The sequence below is a fragment of the Epinephelus fuscoguttatus genome, linkage group LG9 (genome assembly GCF_011397635.1).
Source record: "Epinephelus fuscoguttatus linkage group LG9, E.fuscoguttatus.final_Chr_v1".
NCBI lineage: Eukaryota > Metazoa > Chordata > Actinopteri > Perciformes > Serranidae > Epinephelus > Epinephelus fuscoguttatus.
The window spans coordinates 7578896-7604981 of record NC_064760.1 but is presented as its reverse complement, the minus strand read 5'-3'; the positions used below and the strand labels follow the sequence as shown (position 1 = coordinate 7604981).

Below are 26086 nucleotides of genomic sequence, written 5' to 3'. Positions count from 1 at the left end.
ACATGATGCTACATTACGTAGGTAAGAAACATACTTATTTTAACTCAAGACATGTTTTTCTTGAAACCTAACCTTGTGCTTTTGTTGCCTAAACTTTAGGAAGATAACCCTTAAAGCAAAGGTTTTTTGAGTTTATTTTGAAAAGAGACTGTATGCATTTAACAAGTCCTTATGAAAACTGACATGTATTTTGAAAAGACACAATGTATGTAACAAATAAACTAACAGGCTGTCCCTGAACCTACAGCGTCATAGTTTGACATGTAGGGCCATCGTTCCAGCAGTGAATACTTCTTAAAGGACCCAGAGAAGTAAAATTAAAAAAAAAAAAACATTTTAAAGTTGGTGTTATCTCTTGGTGTATGCCAGATATACAGTATGTTCATTTCTCTCTGCTCTCACTACTTGATCTCAGAATGGAGGTGTGGGTGGAGGCGAACACTCGTCTGTACCTCTGTAGTGCTTCTGTGGTGCTGTAAGTCTTAAGCGACTCATGTTCTCTGAGCTACGCCTACTTTTGAATGATACAATCAACCAATCTCTCGCCCACATATTCTGTTTCACTCAGAGATACGTCACACTATGGAAGCTAAGGATGCACTCACTGTCTCTTGAAGCAGCTCCTGTATCATGGTGCCATTTCTTTCATTGCTGCTACTCAGTGTACACAAGACACACAATACAAAATGGACATGTCTTGCTTTTTATTTACAGTATGATACTTTCAAAGAAAAACACAAGTTGGCAGATTCTTCCAGCTCCAGATTTCATTGTAGGATTAAGACAAACCTTGGAAATCAACCTTTAGTCACTTTATACTTCAGAGATGGAACAACAACCAGTAGACTGCTGGAGTCGGCACACTTGGTTGCTTTATTTTTAGATTTCTCCTTCATGTGAACTTTTCATCTTCATCTACAATATTTGGTTTGTTTTTATCTTGTAGCTGCATCTTGTTTTACCTTGATTATTATTTTATACAACCTAGTAAACAGGACACTCCTTAGACAGAGAGCCTGCTCCCCTGTATGTATTTAAAGCTTGCAATTCCCAGCTGCTCCTTACAGCAAACGTCGTAACTCCAGTCGGGGTGAATGGGAGGATTATATGCTCCATGGGTTGGGAAAATTCCCTGACCCCTTGGGATTATAAAACCTTTACAAAAACAAACTGAGTGCCTTCAAAACTGGGTTGTCCGCAAGCTGTTTTTCTAAAGTTTCTAAAAAGCTAGCATGTTGGAGATACAAGATTTGCATCTGAAAGTGACTGCGATGGAAAGAAAGCACGGAGCTATGAAATACCGAGCCCTCTGGTTTTACAGGCAGCTGCTTTTGTCTGACACCAGAATATCTCGGTCTGTGGAGCTACAGCCGTTTCATTGTGTGGAGCTCTGGTCCATTTATTGTCCTTGGCTTCAGCCGTAATGATTAATGATGCAGAGTATGACGGTGCACTTTAGCCAAGTCACCCACACTCAAAAGACCTGTTTTTTTCCAGTGTTTGGTCTCCCCAGAGGCAGACATTTTGATTTTACTGTCAGGTGTTTTACTTATGCTGTTGAGTGTTTAGTGAAAGTGGAACACCTGTGTGCATGTTGGGCCACTGTGTTGAGCTTCAAAGAAGAAAACGGGTTTTCCACAGAGAGGCGATGAAAGCTTTTCATCCATGCTCCTTGATGAGAGACTGTGGGGATTATGTAAACAGGCAACAAAGAGGAATACAGTATGTTTAATCTCTCATTCTCCAGCTTTGTTGGCTGTGAGTTACTTCATTGTTGTCGAGCGGAGACTGCTTTCATAGCTGCCTGTTTTTAAAGCACAGGCTTTTTTCTTTTTTAACCCTAATTTTGAATCCAACTTTTGAGTTGATGCCGCACCGCAACAGATAGGAGAGTATAGTTTCTTTTAAAAACTCCCTTTTGTCAAAATGTGGATAAATAAAAGTGCATTCAGGCCTTTTGATGGATCTAAGCGCTGCTTATGAAAGCAGATGAGCACAAGCAGGTCAGTTAAGCCATGTTTTATATGCTTGGTTGGTGAAGGCCCTCATGAATACCCACCTGCTGTACTACACAGACACAAATTCAGATGAGTCTAGCTTTGTTCAACTCAAATGCTCTTTGTTTGAACTGTGGCCAGTAAAGAGTATAAAAGTTGGCAGGCTGGCTGTCACAGCAGCATCTGAAACCAACTTTGTGATTACTGCTTGTTGGCATTGTGGGAGTCCAAAAGTTTATAGGAGCTATAACTAAGATTTACACTGCCCCATAGCACAAAGTGATCATAATGTATCAGCAGGGGGATGATGGGCTTTCTGATCAATACCAATGACTCAATGACTACTTCAGGAGGTTCAGAGATCTCTGGCTTTAAAACTGGACTTTGGAGGTTGTTGGAACTGAGTTAAAGGTTATAAATGTAACTGCGGTTCTATGAACTATGGCTGATACCGAGAACATCGTTGATTGTTTAGGAAGGAGGGGTAAAAAAACTGGTTTAGACAGAGTAAAGAGGCTCCAGAGGTTACAAGGCCACCGGCAACTACACATTAATGGATCTGTTTGGACTTTTCAGGTCTTAGGGTGCTTGGTCTTAGGGTATAAATAAAATTGATTGATTGATTGATTGATTTCAAAACCTAGAGTTGTCTTGCTTTGGTCTGAATCAGGGACTCATGTTGTGCCAAAGTTGTATAATTGCCTAGAGTTGGTTCGTGTTCTCACTGCAGCATTTACAAGAGGACCAGATCAAATGCTTTGTGTGAGAAAGCTGCTCTTGATTGGTCAGAATTTCCATGTGGGAAAAATCCACGAAGTAAAGCAAACGTTGAAGAAGAGTACACTTGCAAGATAAATGTGACACTTTCTAATGTCACAATGGAGGGACAACTACGCAGGTTGATTTTAGCGCTGCTCATCGTGGACTATATTGCTGTCATTGTTCATTTTAGTCAAACCATACAGTTTGAAAACGAGGCGCGGCTCCAACTAGAAAACAATGTTTTGATGCATTGGATGTGCTGAATGTGCATATTAAGGCAGTACAGGAGGAGGTGCACATTAATAATCCTCCAGGACTGTAACATGCTCATGTTTAACCCAAACAATGTGTCATGTGACTGCAGTTGGTTCACATCCAGGTCGGAACACCTTCTCACCACAAACCAACCGCACCAGAGTTCGTTTGTAACCAGACCGAGACCATCTCTTCATGACCCAGGTGAGATTGCTGTGTTCACACCAGCCCAACATCTGCACTTAGGGGGCAAACGAACTTGAGTTTGATTGAACTGAACCAAACAGGGCAGGTGTGAACGCACCCTTAATGACATAGACCATAAAACAATAAACGTGGTCCCTCTGACGTCACCCATGGGTTTGTGGGCTCCCATTTTTAAGCCTTGAATTTGGCATTTTGGTTATCACCATCTTGGTTTTTAGGAGCCAGAAGTGACCATATTTAGAGGAGATGGTGGAGATAACCCAAAGCTTAGCTGCTAGCTTAGTTAGCACTGTGCATTTACAGCGATGGTTGGCTGTGATAATGCAAATGCTACTTTTTTCTAATGAAAAACAGGATTAAAATTAAAAAAAAAATGTTCTTACCGGAAAAACTGAATATCTGACTCTGTTTTACACAACCAAAATGTTAAAATTAACTTTCATGAGCTGAAAACATACTATAATAGTGACAGGTATGGCTACACCTATATTCTGTGAGGCCACGCCCTTTGCATAACTAAGCCTTAATAACATTTAAACAGGTTAGTTATATAAAAATTATACCCTTGTACAGTTGTCATGAGTAGAGAAATTAGCAATAGAGACCTGCTGTAAAGTTGGGCATTTTGACAAGGGGGTCTGTGGGAATTGACTTGCTTTTGGAGTCAGCCTCAAGTGGCCATTCGAGGAACTGCAGTTTGTTGGCTTAATTTTTCAGCCCCAGAGGTTGTTGGTTGCCCATTTATCATATGTTGCTGTAATCATTTCTCCACAGTCCCCTTCCATGCAAAAATAAAATTCATCGGAGGCATATAATAGGCTTATTAAGCAGTCTGTCTTAGCCGAAGCAAGTGGTTATGTTTTTTTTTTTAACAATAAGAAAATTCTAACCGTGTATGTCTCTGCAGTGTGTTTCCTCCCTGAGCTCTGCAATGGAGGATATGTCATGGTAGTCACATATAGGTTTATTGCTGGGACAAAATGTCGGCAATCAAACAACATCGATTGCCAGAACGAAGACGCCCACTTGATATGGCTAACTCAGAATCCTGTATTAGATTTAAACATTCATATTAGCATCACAGGACATTTTAGCCCTGAAGGCTCAAAACATAACACTAATAACAACACAGTTTTATTATTCCAGCACTATGCATGCAAATACGAATGATATTTGAGGTCACGGAGGCCATGCCAGAGAGCTTTTGGTGTTGCAATTCCCCCATCATTAAAAAAGGTTAGTAATGATTTACTTGACTTCAAAAATCTGGATTGGGAATCCACTCTGCTTTGGCACACAAGCCTACCCTCTGTGATCTTCTGTAACTGTTGTTGAACAGAGCCACTGTGACCACAAGTGTTTATTGATAGAGGTAAAGACTGAAACATACTGTAGAGACAAGTCATAAAGTGAGCGATTAGACTCAGTAATGTTAGTTAAACAACAATGTATAACTTCAGTTTGCCAACATCAGCTCACATTAGCCATCACTGGCTTATGGTCATACCAAGTATAGGCTGAGTGTATTGAATTGACATTGGGTAGCCTTATGCTCTAAAACCAGGTGTCAGTGATTTGACAAGCTGAGTTGCAGGTGACACCATCAGCTGGCGTGAGTCGAGCTCAGACCACCAGTTCACACCACTGCTACTTTTCTCTACAATGTTCTAAGGCAGTTTCGTCTGATCGCAAATCTCTGATCTGAACAGGGCTTAAGAACAGCTGCTTGGTCAGCCAGAGTCTGTCCTGGATAAATTAGGATTAGTATGTCAGAAAAATATCATGAAGTCATAGTATAGTACATCATAAAACATGCTATTGTATAGGGAGGTTTGTTGTCTCTGCCTCAGGCTATCCTCATTTGTACGTGGAAGGGCAGAGAGGTGTGCTCTCTCCATCTTAGGCGTTCCTGGTTTGCACATGGAAGGGCAGACAGGTGTGCTCTCTCCACCTTAGGCTTTCCTTATTTGCACATGGAAGGGCAGAGAGGGGTGCTCTCTCTCCAAGGAAAGGCAAAGAGGCCCCAGAATAGAGACGTACCTCCAAATATAACACTGCAAATGGCAAAAGTGGTCCTAAATGAAACATGAAATTTTTTTTTTCATACTAAGTTTTAAAGTTGTAATGGGGCTTTTTTTGTCAACACAAATTACAAACAAAAACCAGAGACTGTTGTATTAAGTACCTGTGAGCTGTCAGTTCACCACTTTCAAGCAGAAGAGAGGCAGGTAAGATAAGGTAACGTTATCTTGGAGTCTTACAGTGAAAAGTTTGTCCTCTGTGCTGTGGCATCATGTCTGCAGCTGACTGAAGAGTAGCATGAAAGTCAAGAGTGCTCACTCTGCAGCAAAAACTGGGGAGCAAAATGCCCCCCGGAAGTACACTGCACAGCACACTGACAAGCAAAAAAACTGAGGAGTCTCTGACTTCAGCTGTGGATAAAATGCTAGAGTATATGTTTGCAAAACTAACCCATTCTGCTACAACTCTCACAGTATACGTTAAGTGCCTGAGTGAAACTGTTTAAGAGTACATCTTGTCAAACCATTTTTTTTCTCCAAATGTTAATTGCTGTTCTGGGAAATTGGCATTGACACACACATAAATAGTCAGCTTCTGCAGATCAATGCCTGCAGTGATTTTCAGCCAAGTGGCAGACTCGTGGAAAATTTTTACAAAGGGATATTTAAATCTGTCCATCCATTTTTATAATGACACAAGTGCAGCCATGCAGAGCCCTTCATCATACCAGGTTTCAAATTAGATTGACTGCAGCTGCCAGTGTAGGAGCATTGTTCAGACTGGGTGCTGAAAAAGGTGATTTTTTTTTTTAAACTTATAGCAATTACATGACAATTCAGTGAGGAGACGACTGCAAATAAGAGCTTTGAATGGAAATTCATGTTGTAGTTGGAGGTCCACTGAGCGGGAGAAAAGCTTGAAATACACTCATAGCTACAGTTATATTACAGTTGCATATTTGTTGTTGTTTCCTGTCCTTTATAATTGAGATTCTGTTTCTAGACCATTTCTTTTTGGTGAAATTTTTGATGGCACACAATACTATGACGTTTTGATGATAATTTGAACATCATACTATACTATGACTTTTTTATGAAATGTTTGATGGCATACTATACTATGACGTTTTTGGATAAATTAAAAGTCATACTATACTATGACATTTTTATCAATTTTTTATCAAATTTTTGATGACATACTATACTATGATGTTTTTATGATAAATTGGACATCATACTATACTATGACTTTTTTGTGAAATGTTTGATGGCATACTATACTATGACTTTTTTGTGAAATTTTATACTATACTATGACGTTTTTTGGTGAATTTAACGTCATTCTACACTATGACGTTTTTATGATATATAAAAGTCATACTATACGATGACATTTTTATCAAATTTTTAATGTCATACTATACTATTATGATTTTATCAAATTTTTGATGGCATACTATACCATGACGTTTTTATGATAATTTCAACATCATACTATACTATGACTTTTTTGTGAAATTTTTGATGGCATACTATACTATGACATTTTAATCAAATTTTAGATGGCATACAATACTATCATGTTTTTATGAGAATTTCAACATCATACTATACTATGACTTTTTTGCGAAATTTTTGATGGCATACTATATTATGACATTTTAATCAAATTTTAGATGGCATACTATACTATGACCGTTTTTTGATAAATTAAATGTCATACTATACTATGACATTTTTATCAAATTTTTGATGGCATACTATACTATGACCGTTTTTTGATAAATTAAATGTCATACTATACTATGACATTTTTATCAAATTTTTGATGGCATACTATACTATGACGTTTTTATGATCACTTAAACGTCATAGTATACTATGAAAATTTTATCAGATTTTTGATGGCATAATATACTATGACGTTTTTATGATAATTTGAACATCATACTATACTAAGACTTTTTTGTGAAATTTTTGATGGCATACTATACTATGACATTTTTATCAAATTTCAGATGGCATACTATACTGTGACCTTTTCATCAAATTTTTTATGGCATACTATATCATGATGTTCTTGTGAAATTTTTGATGGCATACTATATCATGATGTTCTTGTGAAATTTTTGATGGCATACTATACTATGACGTTTTTATGATAAATTAAACGTCATACTATACTATGACATTTTTATCAAATTTTTGATGGTATACTATACTATGATGTTTTTATGATAAATTAAACGTCATACTATACTATGACATTTTTATCAAATTTTTGTTGGCATACTATACTATGACATTTTTATCAAATTTCGGATGGCATACTATACTATGATGTTTTTATGATCACTTAAACCTCATAGTATACTATGACAATTTTATCAAATTTTTGATGGCATACTATACTACGACGTTTTTATGATAAATTAAACGTCATACTATACTATGACATATTTATCAAATTTCAGATGGCATACTATACTATGACTTTTTATGATAAATTAAACATCATACTATACTATGACGTTTTTATCAAATTTCAGATGGCATACTATACTATGACATTTTTATCAAAAATTTGATGGCATACTATACTATGACGTTTTTATGATAAATTAAACATCATACTATACTACGACATTTTTATCAAATTTCAGATGGCATACTATACTATGATGTTTTTATGATAAATTAAAAGTCATACTATACTATGACGTTTTCATCAAATTTTTGATGGCATACTATACTATGATGTTTTTATGATAATTTCAACGACATAGTGTACTATCATTTTTTATCAAATTTTTAATGTCATACCATACTATGACGTTTTTATGATAACTTGAACATTATGATATACTATGACTTTTTTGTGAAAATTTTGATGGCATACTATACTATGACGTTTTTTTGATAAATTTAACATCATACTATACTATGATGTTTTTATCAAATTTTGGATGGGATATACTATGATATTTTTAAGCTAAATTAAATGTCATACTATACTATGAGTTTTTCTTGTAAATTTAATGTCATGCTATACTATGATGTTTTTATGAAATTTTTGATGGCATGACGTTTTCATCAAATTTTTGATTGCATACAATACTATGACGTTTTTATGATAATTATGATAATTTCAACATCATTCTGCACTATTTGTTTTTTTTTATCAAATATTTGATGGCATACTATACTATGACATTTTCATCAAATTTTTGATTGCACAATATACTATGACGTTTTTATCATAATTTCAACATCATACTGTACTATGACTTTTTTATCAAATTTTTGAAGGCATATTATACTATGACGTTTTTATCATAATTTCAACATCATACTGTACTATGACGTTTTTTATGATGATTTGAACATCATAATATACTATGACTTTGTTGTGAAAGTTTTGATGCCATACTAAGACTTTTTATTTTTGATGGCATACTATAGTATGGTATATGTGGATAATCAATGGGGCATATTATACAATGAGTATTTCTGCATTCTATACTATGATTTTTTTGTGGTATTTTTAATGATGTTTGATGAAGTTTTTTTTTATGCTTTTAATGGCATACTATACAAGAGCTTTTATCTTTATACTTTTTTAAGACTTACTATCCTGTCATATGTATTCGACATACCACTCTGTGTTTTTACATAACATTGTTCATGACATGCCAATTTCATTTAAATATTACCACTATACATGACACTAAGCCTAGGTAGTGTTTCCACTGCAATTGCCGTGTATCACATGGAATTTGTTGGAAATATAAAAATGAGCATGAAACAGTATTGTCTCTACAGAAACAATATATGTGGAGCACATATGCTTTTTTTCCAGTAATGCTGAGCTCTGTGCTCTTTCAGTCTCGTGTTGTAAATGCACCTTTTATCTAGTCAGTTTTGGCTGACTACACTTGCATTTTCCATTACTGAAAACACAGCTTCTAAAAACCTCTTACAGTAACCACACACTGTAGCTGCAGTGTAGCTCCTCAACAAGGCCAATGTTTCACTGTCTTGTGATCTGTACTCTGTGATGAGCTATACTGACACACAACGTGATCACAGAGAGACTTGGGAGCCAGACAGGAGGCATGCAGCCTTGCCAAACTGCAAATATTTTTTTTTTTTCAATGTTTGCATTCTTGTAAAGGTTCTTCTTCCTCAGGCAAGCTGGGAAAATGTTCCACACAAGGACACAACAATCAACTTTTTTATTTTTTTTCTGTGATTTGATAATTACCGTGAGTTTAGAGCCATATGTCCTCCGGTTTCCAGTACAACCAAACGACGAGGCAGCTGTTTTCACTCAGAGTTTCCTGCTAGCTACAGCTCAAAAGTGCTAATCAGAGAAATCTTTAGTTAAAGTGTTTTTCTGGAATGAAAACCTGCACGCACATGGCCCCTGATGGCACATACATGAAGGCCATTGGGTTTAAAGTTGTGTCTGGAACAATCGGCCACAACTGTCGCCATGTTGTGTATATTGCGTGGGAGCTTGTTAGCACTGTATCCAAAACAAGGGCATGGGTGGACAAGAACCAGATGTGGCCATTGGCAGATGGTTCTCGAGGAGATCCTCCAAGCTTGGACAGTACATACTACATGACATCAGCACCAGATGGTTTACTCATTAACATCCACCCTCTGAAAACACAACGAAATGGCTGTGCTCAAAGTCCAAAAATCCAAATACCACTTTAGCTGCTCTGCACATTTTTTCATGAGATGTGGGGTTGTGGCGATTAACACCAATTAGTCATTGTAACAACTTTGCCCAGTCCTCACTATTTGGGCCAACAGCTAAACTGCTGCTCAGTTAAATGCATTTGAAGCACAGCTGAGATCAGTTCCTAAAATGCTGCTGGGCTAGTTTAAATGTGAGGGGAGACAATATAAGTAAAAACTGTTTGGGCTTTTTTGTTTCCATGACATGTCTTCTTTCAGACTACTGGAAAAAAGCATCCAAAATACACATTTAGGTGTTTATTTTAGTTCAGGTTTTGTTGCATATTTAATTTAATGATATTATGCATCATTTGAACATTTAAAAAAAACTCAGAAAACCTGTAATACAAAACAAATAGTCTTAATGTAAGTAGTCAGCTGGCAATAAAAATGTTTACCCTATTCACTTGCAGTGTCTCCCCTTTAATGTGATACATAAGTACGTATACAGTACATAACAGTATCGACTATGTAGTTGTAATTTTGTAAGATTTGATGAAATGTGTGTTAAGACTAAAATCCTCAAACATCTCTGAACTTGATCTCTCTTGCAGTTCCTGTTTGGCTGAGATGAACTGAGTGAACTCGGAAGGGGGGAGGGGGGTGATAGCACTTGGCACACTTGTCTGTTCCACTTCAGCTTGATCCATGTGTTGTGATGCCTGCAGTGTCCTGGTTTGGCCCTCCACCACCAAATGACCAACAGAGAGGTAGGTATTAACAGCACAGCCTGTGGTTGTGCAGTCCCAGTGCAGGGGGAAAACACTTCAGTGGATAAAATATGGGCCTTCGCATTCAAAGAACTCAGGAGGTAACTGAGCTGGGAATCAGTCACTGCAGATTTTGGCAGTTTCTGGTGGTTGTCATTCCCCCTCTCGGTCCCTTCCTATCTGATTATCAATCTTAAGAAAATGCAGAATTCTTCAAGGCTCATTTATACTTCCTTTACGTATATTTCAAATGCTGTGACTGCCAACATCCACATTCTTCCATGCCTACTTTATATTGGAGGGCATAAAGGACAACAAATCAACACATGGCAATGGGAGGAGGTTGTATTAGTGTAACCTTTTACAAGATAAAGTGTTGTAGATGGCGGTGGTCTGGAGAGAGAATTCTTTTCACTACACACATTTGTTTCGTTCCAATTTTAAAATGTTTGTTGTGCCCTATAGTTGAATCTCACTCGGACTGCCTTCACTGCCCCCGCGATCTCTGGTGGTGCTGCTCAATTTTGTTTGTATCAGAAAGATTTCAGAAAATGTGCACAAATTTGGACAATCCAAATGCTGAGTGCAGACACAAGGCTCCGTCCACATACATATTTAACATTAAGAAATTACTGTTCCAGACATATCAATTAATCAACCTTAAATTAATATATATATTAATATTTGGTACTTCAACTGGAAAGACGAAGATACAAAAATTGCCTTCAACTTCAGATACCAGACTTATTAATTTAAATACCCACTTTCCTCCATAACCAGAAGATCTTAGGGCTCATTTATGCTTAATGTTGGTTATGTATACGAACATGGACAGAGCCTTCTGTCTGTACTCTGCATTCATTTCATCCACGCTTGCGCATGTTTTCTGACATCTTACAGATACAGACAAAACAGAGCAGTACGACCAGAGATCGAGGGGGTATCGGAGTGTAGTTCAAGCGAGAAACGACTGCAAGAGATGACCAAGACATTTAAAAAAAATGGCAGAGTGGATCGAATCAGTAATAGAGTGAAAATAATTCTCCGTCCACGTTGCAATGTATTCAATGGCCTTGCAAGTCCATCGCCATCTACAACACTGCCTCCATTGCAAGGTAGGCCTACATTATTGCAACTCCTCCATCGTCACCTCGTTTGTTGTCTGAAACCTTGGACTCTGCCCTCTAGTGCCGTCTGTTGGCTGTATCTATGCCAACATAAAGGACACATGGAAGTAGACTGTCATTCATTTATTACATTCCTCAGGTCTGATTATCTTCAGACTTACTGGCACGTGAATAAATTAGCAAGAGATGTCTTTTTTCAGCAGTAAAGCAAATATGTTTATTAAGCACTTTAATATACATCAGAAAATTCCACTTCATATAATACAGGAATTCTTTTTAAATGAAAGTTGAATGTACATGTTAAGCTATTTACAATCCAATCACTGACAGTCAAATCAAAGATGACAGACAAAACACAGTCAAGACAAACGAGATAACTGCTTAATAAGACTATACAGTATGTTTTCCAACACTGTTTCTAGACCCGATCCTGCCTTGAATCCTTCTATTGACCCTTCATGGCATACGTTTGAGCTACTGTAGTACTGAAGAGCTGAGAGCTTTCACTAGGGCTTATAAGAGTTTGTGCATGCGATAGGTTTCTACTCCCCCCTGATCCTAGTTCTTGGCAAAAAATAGCTCACTGTTGACAATATGAAAAGCCTGCAAAAATATGACACAGCCTGTAAACGCTAACGCAGCTCCGCTCAGTTCACGAGAAACAGATGTTTCAGTTCCCTCAGCGTCACAGTCGAGCACCTCCTCCCCTCCATCTCCATCGCCATCTCCCGCGGGGTTAAGCCCCGTTGAACTGCTATTTAGCTTCTCCCACGGAGGAGGTGGGACAGAGTTATGTTGTTTCAAACTTTGGCTTTACAACTCTGCATTTCAAACAAAATCATTCACAGCTATGAGTTGTCTTAAATGGCTGAACCCTTTAGAGCCATGCCCCTGAAAAATCCAGCAGGAAATACTGGAAATTAACCACATGACAAGAAGGAAACAAAGCTTGGATTTTGTTTCTTGCATTGCAGTAGGTTATACATGTAACTCTGCGGACAGATGCATTTTTTTAATTTTTTTTTTTTTTTTTTTTGAATCACTGCTTTCACTTGAAATCGCTGCATTTAGCACCAAACTGTTGCTGACGGTACACAATGGGTTATTTAAATAGTTTTTATGCACACACAAAATAATAAACACACAAGCAACTGAGAAATCCCATAGGGACAAAATGAACTTTTTTTTTTTTTTACATTTTCAGTGAACCTCCCTCTTTCTTAGATATTTGTAATAATACACAAACGCACGAAACCAACAAAATCGGGAGTCCAAAATAACTGCAGGCAACTTCTGAACACAGCACCATGGTAGAGCGTAATGCAACACAAAATGCAGCAAAAGTGGCTTTTTTCCAAAAATAAATATGCTTGTATATACTCGTGAAGTAAACTGCCATAGCTATTAACATATTACACACAACGTAGGTTTAGCACACTGATCAAGGTTAACACAGATTATTTGGGGTCTCTAGAAAGGCAGACTATCAATGCGCTTAAATTCATACCATGGCATCAGTTACTGTTATGTCCTCTGGTCTTGTGACAACGTACTCAGTGGTACGTTGCTGTCATTGTGAAAAAGTAGACAGAACAAACATAATATAAAATAATAATAATAATAAAAAAAAAGCATTGGTATGTTTTTCTCAAACAGTTACTTTGATAAAACATGGATGGGATACAAAGTGAATAGAACAAATGCATGTCTGTCATTTTACTCTTTTAAAAAGTGCATACACTGTTTATTAAATAGCATTACATTAAATTAAAATGATAGTTTGCATGAGTACATGAAGAAGGCTGTAACAGATGTAGGCACATCGATGTATCAGTTCACATAAGCCTTAGGCAGCAATCAACAATCGTCCCTAGGTTTTATTTTGAGGTCTCCCACTGATGGAAAAAAAAAATCTAGTGTTTTTTTTTTTTTAATGCAGATGAAAACAGTTGCTTTGGCACATTCCCTCCAATGTCTGCATGACGAATGGCATTCAAGACATCTGAAACGGTACAGGAATGACTTGGGTTAATGTTTTGTTTGGGAGGAAAAGAGGTCTGTTTATCCAGATTGAGGCATTCTTCATGCAAGTTTGATTAAATCCAACTAATAATGGTTGTGTTGAGTGCAATCCAGTATCAACTAAAAGTCAGTTATGAGCGTCATTATTAGCCACTGTAAATGAAAAGAGACAAGCCAAAGTCAAGAGCACATACTGGAGGACTATTTTGAAAAGTATCTCTTACCAGCTATAATGGAGTCTCCTTTTTGTAGTTAAACCCAGGGTCTGATCCTTCAATCTGCAGTTTCAGGGCTTGTTTAAGGCTTAACTCGGTTTCCCCTATGGGGTAGTTCTCTAGAACATCCTGGTGGCCTCTGTTCTGTACAGTTCGAGGAACTGATACCCTACTCAGGAAAACCTGATTACCCTGCAGATGATAGTTGGGGTTGGTCATGATGCCGTTCCTCTTCTTCTCAGCGCAGCTCTGCTGCTGGATAAAGAATTGATCTTGGCTCTGTCCCCTTTCCTGCCGTATCGAACCACCGATCATGATCTTGCAATGGGGATCCTTCACTGAAATGTTGGCGACCGATTTGTTGAGAGCGATCCTCTTGTCGAACTGTGTCATCTCGTACTCCAAAACCTGACCTTGACTCGATCCACTGTTCTTGTGTTTTTTCTTGTCTCCCAAAGCTCCTTTACTGTTTGATGTCCCATTTCCAGTCTTACTTCCCTTTGTTGACTTGAGACCAGATTTTAACTGGGACCAGTCGAAGTCGTTGGATGGAGATGATGGCTGCTGACCAATGGACTTGGTGGTAGAGGAAGGGGACACGATAGACTGTCTGCTGCGGCTGCGGGGCAGTGAGTGCTGTTGAATTTGTTCTGTGAATGTCAGTCCGTGAAAACTGTCGATCGGCACTGTCTGTGCTGTGGCTGTGGATGATGTTGTTCTCAAGGACGAGTTCTTTGAACTCTTGAGGGAATTATTTGAAAGGGAGGACTTCTGTCTATCCACTGTGGAATCAGGAGACTCTGATGGCGAACTGAAAGCATGGACAGGTCCGTTGGGTAGACCACGTCCAGATGACTGCATATCTCCTGCCCCCGTGCTGCCAGAGCTGCTTGATTTGATGGTGAGGGACTGCATTTTACCAGTCACAGACAATGGTGTTTTTTCTTCCATGGTGTGCACTGGCGAGGGATTGCAGCCATTTAGAGTTGTGCCTCCATACTTTTCCAGAAGTTTTATGATCATTGAATGGCCACCTTTTGCTGCCACTCTCATTGCTGTGCGTCCAAACTGATCAGCATGGTTGGGGTCAGCACCATTTTCGAGAAGTATTTGCACAACATCGATGTGACCCTCTTGTGCAGCGATGCCTAGTGCTGTTGCTCCCTGGTTGCAAGTATGATCCACATGTGTGTTGTTCTCTATCAAAAACTGCACAACTTTCGTGTGTCCTTGCCATGCAGCAGACTGGAGGGCGGATCGCTTCTCATTGTCACAGGCGTTCACATCAGCGTGATAGTTAATCAGCAGCCTCACCATTTCAACATGCCCTTGCCAGCAGGACACGTGGAGGGCCGTTCTGCCCTCAGTGTCACAAGCTTCCACATTTGCTCCATTTTCAAGGAAATACTCTGTCATGGCCAGCTGATTTTCAAGTGCCAATATGTAGAGTGTTGGGCGTCCGTCTGCATCTTTGTAATCTATATCAGCACCGTGGCTCAGCAGCAGTTCAACAATGTCCCTGTGGCCTTCCAGTGCAGCCACCCTGAGAGCATTCCTCCCATCATATCCTCTCTCATCAATGCATGACTTGTTTTCCAGAAGAATTTGCACACAGTCATAATGTCCCTCTTGTGCAGCTAGTATCAGCGGTATTCTACCATCATTATCAACCTCTGTGCAACGAGCACCTTGCTCAATAAGGGCATCACACACTTGGCGGTGGCCCTCGAATGCAGCCATGTGTAGCGGGGTCCAGCCTGCGTCATCCCTGTGATTCTCGTCCAGACCTCTGTCCAGCAGAGTTCTGACCACCTCCACGTTACCCTGAGCAGATGCAATGCTCAGCACAGTCCTTCCTTCGCTGTCGATGCTATCAACAGCCGCCCCCCAGAAAAGTAATGTGTTGACAACAGAGGCGTGGCCCATTGATGCAGCAGCAAGAAGAGGCGTGCGACCATTGTTGTCTGTGTGATCCACATCAGCCCCGCCTTCCAAAAGCAGATCAACTACATCGACGTGTCCTTCATAGCCAGCCACAAGTAGAGGAGTCATGCAGTCTTTATCACAGTGGTCAACCTCTGCTCCCCTTTCAATCAGAAGGCTAACAACGGAAGCATGGCCTTTACTCGCAGGAACACAGAGAGCAGCGACTGAGAGCGCAGTCCTTCCATCCACGTCTTCGTGATTAACTTCTGCCCCGTGGTCCAAAAGGTGCTCAACAATCTCTCTGTGTCCCATGTACGCTGCAGCAATGAGAGCTGTTCTTCCTTCATTGTCTGCCTTGTTGACCTCAGCCCCGTGCTGAAGAAGGTTCAATACAATGTCTTCATGACCTCCCCAAGCAGCAGCTCTCAAAGCAGTTCTGCCATCAGCATCGGCGCAGTCCACTTTGGCACCAGCATAGAGCAGAGCAGATACAACCTCTGAGTGTCCACCCCAAGCTGCTGAGCGCAGGGCTGTCCATCCATCATGATCTGTGTGGTTTATGTTGGCCTCACAACCAATTAAGCAGTTGACCACTTTGGTATGGCCCTGCCTCGCGGCAAGAGTAAGTGCCGTTTGTCCATGGTTGTCTTCTAGCTCCATGTTTGCCCCTCTAGATATGAGCAAGTTGACCACATCAAGGTTTCCACTGTATGCAGCGTTGGCAAGAAGAGTTCTCCCACTGGAGTCACACTGGTTCACAGATGCCCCGTTGTCAAGTAATGTCCGTATTGAGTCCTCTCTTTCCAGGGCCTGTTGTACAATACATGACGCGTGGTCGTCCTCATTGCTTACATGAGCTCCAGCTTTGACCAGAAGTTGCAGGACCTCCTGTTCTCTGGGTATGGAGGTGGTCAGAGAGTCTTTAGCAGGAGTTCCATTCCAAACCATCCAAAGAGCCAGATTAAATGGCTCAATCTGCAGATTGGAGTTGACAAGGTGCAGTGCAAATTCCTGCACTTCGAGTGGCTTGAGATGCTTTGCCCGACAAGTGTAACTCATCGCCAACATCCTGTGTCCCTCTGCTGCATTACACAAGTACTTCTGGGTGCAATGCTTAACATCCAGTAACCACTCAGCAAAACTGTAGTGAAAAAGGATTTTAGTACTCCCAAGGCCATCGACCAACAACTTGGAGAGAATGTCCATCTTTTTCTGAAACTCTTCCATTGTCAGTGTCATGTTTTTGGTCCAGACTGCGTGGTACAGTTCCTTGACTGTAAGCGGCCTGCACGTTGCCAGGATTACATTAAGGATGGGCTGGACTTTGGCAAACTGTTTTCTGACAAATAGTCTCTGGCAGAGCCACAGGTAGAGGCCATTGAGGGTGCCTGGGATGTCGCGGATCTCGCGAAGCATGATAAAGTTCTCCACCACACCATCCAGCACACGCTCTAGGTAGAGGAAGCAGCCGCTGCTTTTGATGTGGAGTTGGTTGAGCATCTCGGCAGTCTCCTTGGTCAGGTGCTGCCTCAGGGCCTCTTCCTGGTCCAGCCTGTGGAGGATGTACTGCTGCACATCCTTGACGATGTAGGCCTTGCGCAGATCATCAAGGCTGATTTTGCGGAATCCTGTAAAGAGAATAAATGGACATTAGAGGAGTCTGATGACAAATGGCTGATATGTGGAGGACATTTAGAGGATTAAAAAAAAGACATATCAAAATAACCTGGGCAGTATATAACTAGAATTACTGCCTCGTGGTAGTATGCTTCCTTGAACCAGTCAAGTTGCAGTTATAGTTTACATCCGTGTCTGTCCAGACACATATGACAGTAAACAATGCTTAAAATATGGATGTTGCTGCAAAGAATCTACAAATTCTAAAATGTTGATGGTTAACACACAACACAACCCGACAGCAGAGACGATTTACACAATCAGCACAGTCTCAAGATGGACACCCAAGATTAAGGTCACCAAATCAGTATCCGACCAAATGTGTCCCTTTATTCTCCTGAGATATGACGCAAAGTAATTACCAGAATTTTTTTTTTTTTTTTTTTTTGCAGAACATTATGATGGCACACTGAAGTTGACCTTTGGGATATAAATATCATCACTTCATCATTTTATCCTGTTAGACATCTGTGTGAAATCTTGTCATAATTAGCATCTGAATTCTTGTGTTATGGCCACAGACATTTTTCTTGTGAGGTCACAGTGATCTTGAATCGAGACCGACACCTGGAGACAGTGACCTTTGACCACTAAATCTTAATCATTTCATCGAGTCCAAGTGAACATCGAGACGTTCTTGACATATCACATTCACGAGAATGATATAGAAAACATAGTGCCTCCACTCACGGCTGTAACCAGCGCAGAGGCATAAACATATGAAAAGATGTCTTGGCAGTGGTTGTAGAAATCAGTTGATGACGAGTAGTATTACCCTGAGTAGTGCCCCTGGAGTCATTAACCTATGTATGACCTTGAGATCACACCCAGTATTTATCCACTGATCTTGTACCTCTGGATAATTAGGTTAAGCCAACCTTTAATTTCCTCAGGCATAGGATAATTAACAGTAAAGCCATGTTGTTAAAGGAAAACCTTTCACAGGAATTGGGTGCATAACCCTTCTGGCTGCTGGAGGCATACATGATCAGCGGGAGTTCAGAATCAGTTTAGGCCACAAAGAACTGAGGAAAACAAATTCATGGCAATTAGTGCACTATATTGTGTTTGATGCAGAAGCAATTTAAGCTGGAATAGAACAGCAATAATTTCAGTTCAAACAAGACTGAAATGACAAATACATATAATAAAATATACTTGAGTACAACATCCAAATGTATTAATACTCCAGTCTTAGCAGAAAGACTCAAAGCAATAAGACACATAACTATGTCTAAAATAACCCAGATACCCTAGTAATGATTTAATTTCTTTCTACACTAAAGTTAGCTGATTGCTCATTCAACACATCCACTGACTGTGGAAGTTGTTAGCGCTTAATCAGCAGGAGCAAATCTGAGGCAGGGGCTGAAGATGTACAAGAATCAAAATGGAGGAGAGCAAGGGAGACATCGTTTCCATGCCTGTAGCACATCCGTGCCCTGTAAAATATCTCTCCAGTGCCTCACTTATTATCCGACTACATGCTCCCAGCACAGACCTTTAGAAATCCTTCTGACAAAAAAAGAAAACGAAATTATCACAGTGGGTCTTAATGAATGATCTTTAATGGGAATTCCTCTCTGAGACGTGGAAAAATGGCCCCATGATGGCCTCGACTAATGGGCATAAAGTGAACTTCCCTCCATGTTAAAACAATCTGTTCATGGTCTGTGCCGCCATCAGCCAGAGGGCAACCAGAGCATTTTTGCATACTTATATTTACAGTTCCCATGGTTCTCGGGGTTACTGGGACAGGAATAAAATGTCACCAGAGGCTCTCTCACCATTACTGGCATACTGTACAACAGGCCTCCTACTATGGGAAAAGCAGTAGCATTTTTCTCTCAAACAAAGGTGCACTTAGATGCCAGGCGGAACACGGACTCATTAACCTTTTCAAAGTAAGGTAATTAAACCTTATTATTGCATCTCATTACTGACTGAATGTTTCACGCACTGACAGGAAACTACTCTGAGAGAGTTTGTTGAAAAGAAACTATAAAATCCAGCACCAGCACTTTTATCTTCAACAGTTAACTGTGATTGCTTTGATTATATAACACAACTTTTCCCTGTACATAATATGAATCAGATGCTGTCACCAAGCCCGAGGCAGTGCTCTGTTCATCTGACTGCTATTGTGTGGGTAGAAAAGGCTGTGAAAGCTTACTCCACGCAGGGCCAACGCTAACCGCACCTGGTCGGCAGATAGCAGACCTGATGAGTTTAACGAGAGTTCCCAAGCAGGTACTGACAGTTTGGACAACAGACCCTGGTAAACACAAGCAGTGATGGGTTTTCTTTATCACCTGCTTCTGAGTTTGTTTAAGATAAGCACGCCCCCGCTAACTGTGCTTCACAATAATCTTCTTTTACTTTGTCCTTGAGGCATTCGTTATATTTCAAACTGTGATAAAGAGGATGAAATTACGGCCTTCGCACCTCAGATACTAATTACATCTTGTGACACATGGCAGAAAAAAAAAAAGAGCCAGACAAGCACAGATTTTGATTCTAATAAAAATACACTCTTAGGTCGGACTTAAAGGGACAGTTCATCCCAAAATCAAAAACATATTTTTCCTCTAACCTGTAGTGCTATTTATCAAGCTTGATTGTTTTGGTGTGAGCTCCTGAGTGTCAGAGATATCAGCTGTAGAGATGTCTGCCTTCTGTCCAATGTAATGGAACTACACTGCACTCAGCTTGTGGTGCTCAAAGCGCTAAAATACATTTGAAAAACCCAACAGCAATGTCTCCTTGCAGAAATCATGACCTGGTTACTCAAGGTAATCCACAGACATTGTTGTGAGCAGTTTCATGTAGGAACTATTTTCTTTTCTTCTAAACTACACTCGCCAACCGAATCACTGTGCAGAAGGAAGCGTGCATCTACTCATGGGATGAATGTTGTGCTTGTGACAGCGCAAGATACGAACATAAATGGCGTCCTCCTCGGCTGAGCTGTAACGTCAATTGGCTCGGTGATGTCAGGTGAGCTAGCATTGCTTCCTTATGCACGGTAATACCCACACAGTTAGTGAGTGTAGTTTGATGGAAAAAAAATAGTTCCTACATAAAACTGCTTTGAGCACCACAAGCCCAACATTTTTTCATGGAGGTGGTTAGATGGGGCCACTTAAAATCTTGGGGTGCCACATCAAAACCAAAAGCCGTACCTAAATGTCAAGAATTTGCCTATGCTGTTGTAGTATATAAGCTAGTTGAAAACTATGTTACTATAAAGCTCAGTTCAGAACAAAGATTTGCGATGAGACGAGTTGAAACAAACTACTTGCAACACGCTATTCTGCAACATCCTAAAAACCTGCTGGTTCACAACAATGCAACAACATGATGAGGTGTATCATCTCTAGTCAACAACTCTGTACTTCTGTTCTGATTTGCAGCTTTTCAGGATTATTTTGTGGCTGAATATAATTTGTAGCTTCTTAAAATATGAATGAGGATAGTGATAGTGAGATACTGGCTCCAGTTGCATTTTTCAGCGTCTACACGTGTCTAGAAACATGCGTCTAAAAAGAAGTGTCTACAAAAAAAACGTGCGTCTAAAAAGACGCCGGAAAAACGCCTGTTTGAAAAGACGCTTGAACGCCAGTCAGATGCGCCGTATCATAGGAAAATAATGGTTTTACTGGCGTCCCGTTTCTTGCGTTTCATCTCGGTGTGATCGCTCCCTAAGAGACACTCATGGGTACTCATAGAACCATTCATCATTCAGATATCTTGAGGTGAGAGTTCAAAGGACCTCTTTGAAAAAGGCCGTGTCAGTTGCTGTCTCGACAACATTTAGCCTAAATATGGAGCGCATTTTAGCCCGCTTCCTGACAACCAATGCTGACATAGTTGGTTCCAATGGATGCCCAAGATTGTCTAGTTTTACAAGATACCACTTCCTTAGCGCTACAGCCTCTTAAATACAGTAATATCAGCCTCCAAATATTTCCACCAGGGGTCGCCAATGGGGTGCCAGCAAAGCATAAAGCTGAGTGCCATCTAGTTGCATTATATTTGAAAGAAGGCAGATATTGCTACGGTCGATATCTCCAATAGACGACAACTTACAACTTGATAAATAGCACTACAGGTAAGAGGAAACATGTATTTCTTATTCTAGGGTGAACTGTCACTTTAATAATTCACTAATCTTTTATGGTAGGTAATTTGTGCTGATTAGAGAGTTGACAATCACAGACATGCAGGGGTTAGGTTTCTGTGATTTCAGCAATCTAAACAAACCTGAGATATGTGTAAAAACAAACCTCCCTATTAAAAAAGATCTGTATTCTGCCTGTTAGGAATATTCATGTCTATAAATGTAATTAAATCTATGACAAGAGGGCAGCTGTGCAAACCTTTTAAATTAATAAAGCTGTAAAGTATCATTCTCCAGCATTATACCATATAATTGCTCACTCATTACTAAAACTCAATGGTCCTAACCCACTTTCAGTCTGTCTTTGTTTTCAGTGACTGAGGGTATTATCCTCCCTCCCCTTAACCCTCTTTTCACCGGCTCCATGACCCCCTGTACCAGACACATGAACAGTGAGCATGCAGAGCAGCTATAGGTAAGTAAAAACACTCAGGCACTTGGACCTTTCAGACCTAAAAACCATTAACAGTGTTGTGTATATGCGCCATGAGCCGAACTGTAACAGGTCATTAAGAGTCAGGCGATGAACTCTTTCAGGTTTGTATCAAAAGATACAGAAACACTTGAAGGCACCACATGTTCTTAAGGTGCATTCCTGTTTTTAGTGTACTCCTCCGGCTCAGACTTCAAGCACTGAAGATCACATTTCAGCCTATCATGCAACCATCAGAGGATTTCCCACTCTTCCTCTTCTCATTTTCTCGAACCTTTTGTTTCATGTCGGGTTCTTGGTGCTCTTTTGTTTAGCTTAAAGGCCAAACCTGCTGATGCTTCCTTCCCATGCTTTTCAGGCTATTGCTCAATCCTAAGTGCCTCAGTCGACACTGGTATCACATTTACATTTACAATGTACGTTTAAAGATCCAATGCCTGGTATGATCCCATGCCCTTGTGTGTGACTTGCTGTCACTGGCCAGTCCTACTACTCCATCTGGACCCAATCCTTCTTTGGATATTCTGGGTCTGTTCCAGCTGGGACAGGAAACCCACTGGCTGAGAGCGGGGAAGAGGCCATTAACGGGGGAAAACAAGGACAAAAAAAAAGAAACACTATTTTATAACCAGCCAGTGACTGAAGCAAAGTGTGACATTTAGTATTTTGTCTCGATGTTGATTTGTTCTATTCACAGAGGGACTAAGAAAAACATTGCGTGTGCATTACAGCCCAAATCTGGAGATATTGCTCTATCATGAATATTTCTCAGGGGAACAAAAGAAAAAAGGCTTCTGTGCTGTAGTTTATGATAAACAGTTTCTCCAACATTCCAGGGTCGCTGACACACCAATTATGAAGATACAGTGACTAGGAACGCTGGAGGAGGGAGAAGGAAACAGACATTTCACTGCAGTCACCATCAAAACAAGACCTTTGCTGGATAAAAACATATAAAAAATGAATTTCTACAGTGGGGCTGGACGAGATTAAAATTCCCCTACTTACTTAAAGAAAAACAACGACTTACAAAATTAAGAGATGCCCATAGTTATAAATATCTATGGACTGGAGGTGCATGTGCTGCAATACCAGTAAGTGGTCACAATGTATAGATAGTAGGAATGTCGACAGTTAACCAGTAATCAGTTAACCACAGAGATTACATTTTTGACCAGGTATGCATGTCAGTTTGTAGGTTAATATGGCTGCTCTTCAGATTACATCACTGTACACCTCCTGGGTCTCGTGGAAGCTAGTGGCTCCGCTCATTCAGCAATTACCGCCAGTAACACCTCCACGACCCAACAGCATTGCTGAAGAAACACTGTGCCCTGGTCTCCTACCAGGTCACCCTGATGAGTAAGCGGCTTAATTTTGAGCTGCAAACCTTCTTTAACATTAACTATGTTAGCTCTGTTAGCACCGTTAGCAGTGTCAGAACAGCTATTGGTGCTAACACAGTTAACAACGCTAAAGGTTTGTGTGGATTGAAATGAAACTGCTTACTCACCATGGTGACCTATGGGGAGTCAGGAATGTGGCCACCATGTTTCCACAGCAGCGCTGTTGGTAGGTCTTGCCATCTGGACAGTGTTACCAGCGGTAATTGGCAAATGACCAGCATTGCTAGCTAACATTTGCTTCCACCTGACCTGGGTGGTGCACAGTGCAGAACAAGGCCAATGTTAGCTACCGTAAATCTTCAGTTAAAAGCCTATTCCTAATTATACGCCGGGTCTCTTTTACTAGCCTGATGTGGCTCCACATTTTGACAAATAAAGGCCTGTCTCAATTAGAGGCCTGGTCTGGTTGCCAAGCAGTTTATTTTATGGATGTTATTTGGATATATAAAACCGGATTGTTAAGGTCCACTGATCAAAAGAATCAAAAGTGTCTTTGATAAAAATGAATCCAAGTCATAAAGTGGTGTTGTGTCAGTATGCCGGGTATACCTACAAGGCAGTCCTCGGATCCCTTCACAGACAATTTAACACCCATTCACACCTGGACCCATCTAACCCTAATGACACACATGATGGCTGGGTGGGTCATCGGCTCACACATGACCTCAATAACTCTGTAAGAGTTCACATCCACACAGAGTTTAAAGCCTGCGACTCCGCACCAGTCCGTTAGAACTGAAGCTTCTTGGATGAGAGGTGAAACGTCTTCAAGAAACCCAAGCAAGTCCAGATGCCTATGATATAGCATTTACGATTCTGCATGTTAACGAGGCTAGCCGGCTCTCTGTCAGCAAAGCCATCACAAAATAAAAGGCAAGACATTTACATCAGGGAACGTTAGAATTTCACCACCTCTAAGTGGATAAAGCTCTGAAATGCACTGCCAAATATATTCTTTTCATTTGGTCTAAAACCAAAGAATGACCAAACAGGCGCATTTGCATTCTTTGGAGTGGACATCTTTCCTGCCGGAGTTAGGGCTTTATGGGTAATTAATTAAGCACAGTGTCAGACATTAGCTAGCAAGTAACTGTTTCTGATGCACTACAACAATGTGGTACGGCATATTGAAAGCAAGAGAAAAAGACCATGCCAACCAATATTGTAATGAGGGATAATATTGTGCATAGTAGAGCTGTAACAATAACTGGATTAGTTGTTAACTAGTAAATTAATCACCAACTAATTTGACAGTCGAACTTGCTTCATTTTTTAAGAGAACATAATTCTCTAAATCCAGACCTTTAATATTTTGAATATTTTCTAGTTTCTTTACTCAGTAAACTGAATATCTTTGGGTTAGTGGACAAAACAAGACATTTAAGGACGTCATCTTGGACTTCGGGAAACACTGACATTTTATAGACCAAACAACTAATCGGTTAATCGAGAAAAGACCGATTTGACACTGATGATAATCGTTAGCTGCAGCCCTGTTCTATAGGCAGAAATTCCAGCACAGAACTCGAAGTGTCCTCCTGTCAGAGCGCACAAAGAGACCTCTTCTTTCAGTTGCACACATGCTAGAAGATGACCTATAATTTCCACTTTAGTCATCAGCAAACATCACTTCATACGGCTTGGATGTCAAGTCATGGCATTATTACTGCCCCACTCCTGCAGATAAAGCACTAAAACAACCACAGGGGGAAAGACGTCCAACCTGCATTTGATGACTGTGGTGTAACAGGAACTACTATTAAGTACTACACAAGAATGCAAGAACTTGCATTGGCTACAAACGTTCAGACGCCTTCCAAGAACCATTTTCTTTCTTTCCAAAACCAAACAGTCATGAGGGTCTCAGTTTTGCACCATTATAAGTGGCAAACTGTAGCTGAGTATTGTGTGTGTTCAGGCTATTTATGTGTGTGTGACTGAGAGAGGATGGTTCAGAGTCTGAACAAAAGCGACTGCTAAACAAGCAACAAATGACACATTCATCGGGGTGAGGGATGCAGCTCCCGAGTACAGGCCTCTGAGCCAGCTGCTGCTCGTTACAGAACTGGATACCAGCCACGAGAGACAGAGCCCCACACACAAAAGAGGGACTGTTTGCCTTCTAGATTAATTTTTCAGATGACAAACGAGGCGGCGTGTGTGCATGCGTGTTGAGAAATTAGAGGTCCGAGCTCATCAGCCAAGATTTTCAGAATGGCAGCGTCTCTGATTCGGCACGTTCTTTGCGAGACACCATCTTAGGTCATCTGATCCATAAAGAAAACAGAAACCCAAACCTCGCTGCCCCTCTCCTCAGGCTCTCCAGTAAACCCGCGCTCGACAAACGTCTGTTCAACAGCTGCAGCGTTCCCGGCTCCAAAAAACATGAGAGCGCCAAC

General features: G+C 40.3%; 1 protein-coding gene across 2 annotated transcripts in view; it reads right to left on the bottom strand.

The window, feature by feature from the left end:
• Nucleotides 1-12017: 12017 nt before the first annotated feature.
• ankrd50 (ankyrin repeat domain 50) overlaps nt 12018-26086 on the bottom strand; it is a 57288-nt gene continuing 43219 nt past the window's right edge. The window contains exons 4-5 of one of the 2 annotated variants that reach the window (XM_049585419.1): nt 14075-17619; nt 12018-13830 (exon numbers count right to left, since the gene is read on the bottom strand). In XM_049585419.1, the coding sequence (XP_049441376.1) occupies nt 14078-17619 (3542 nt within the window). In that variant the 3' untranslated portion in view covers nt 12018-13830; nt 14075-14077. Of the gene's footprint in view, nt 17620-26086 lie in introns of both variants that reach the window. The other variant, XM_049585418.1, reaches the window with a different exon arrangement.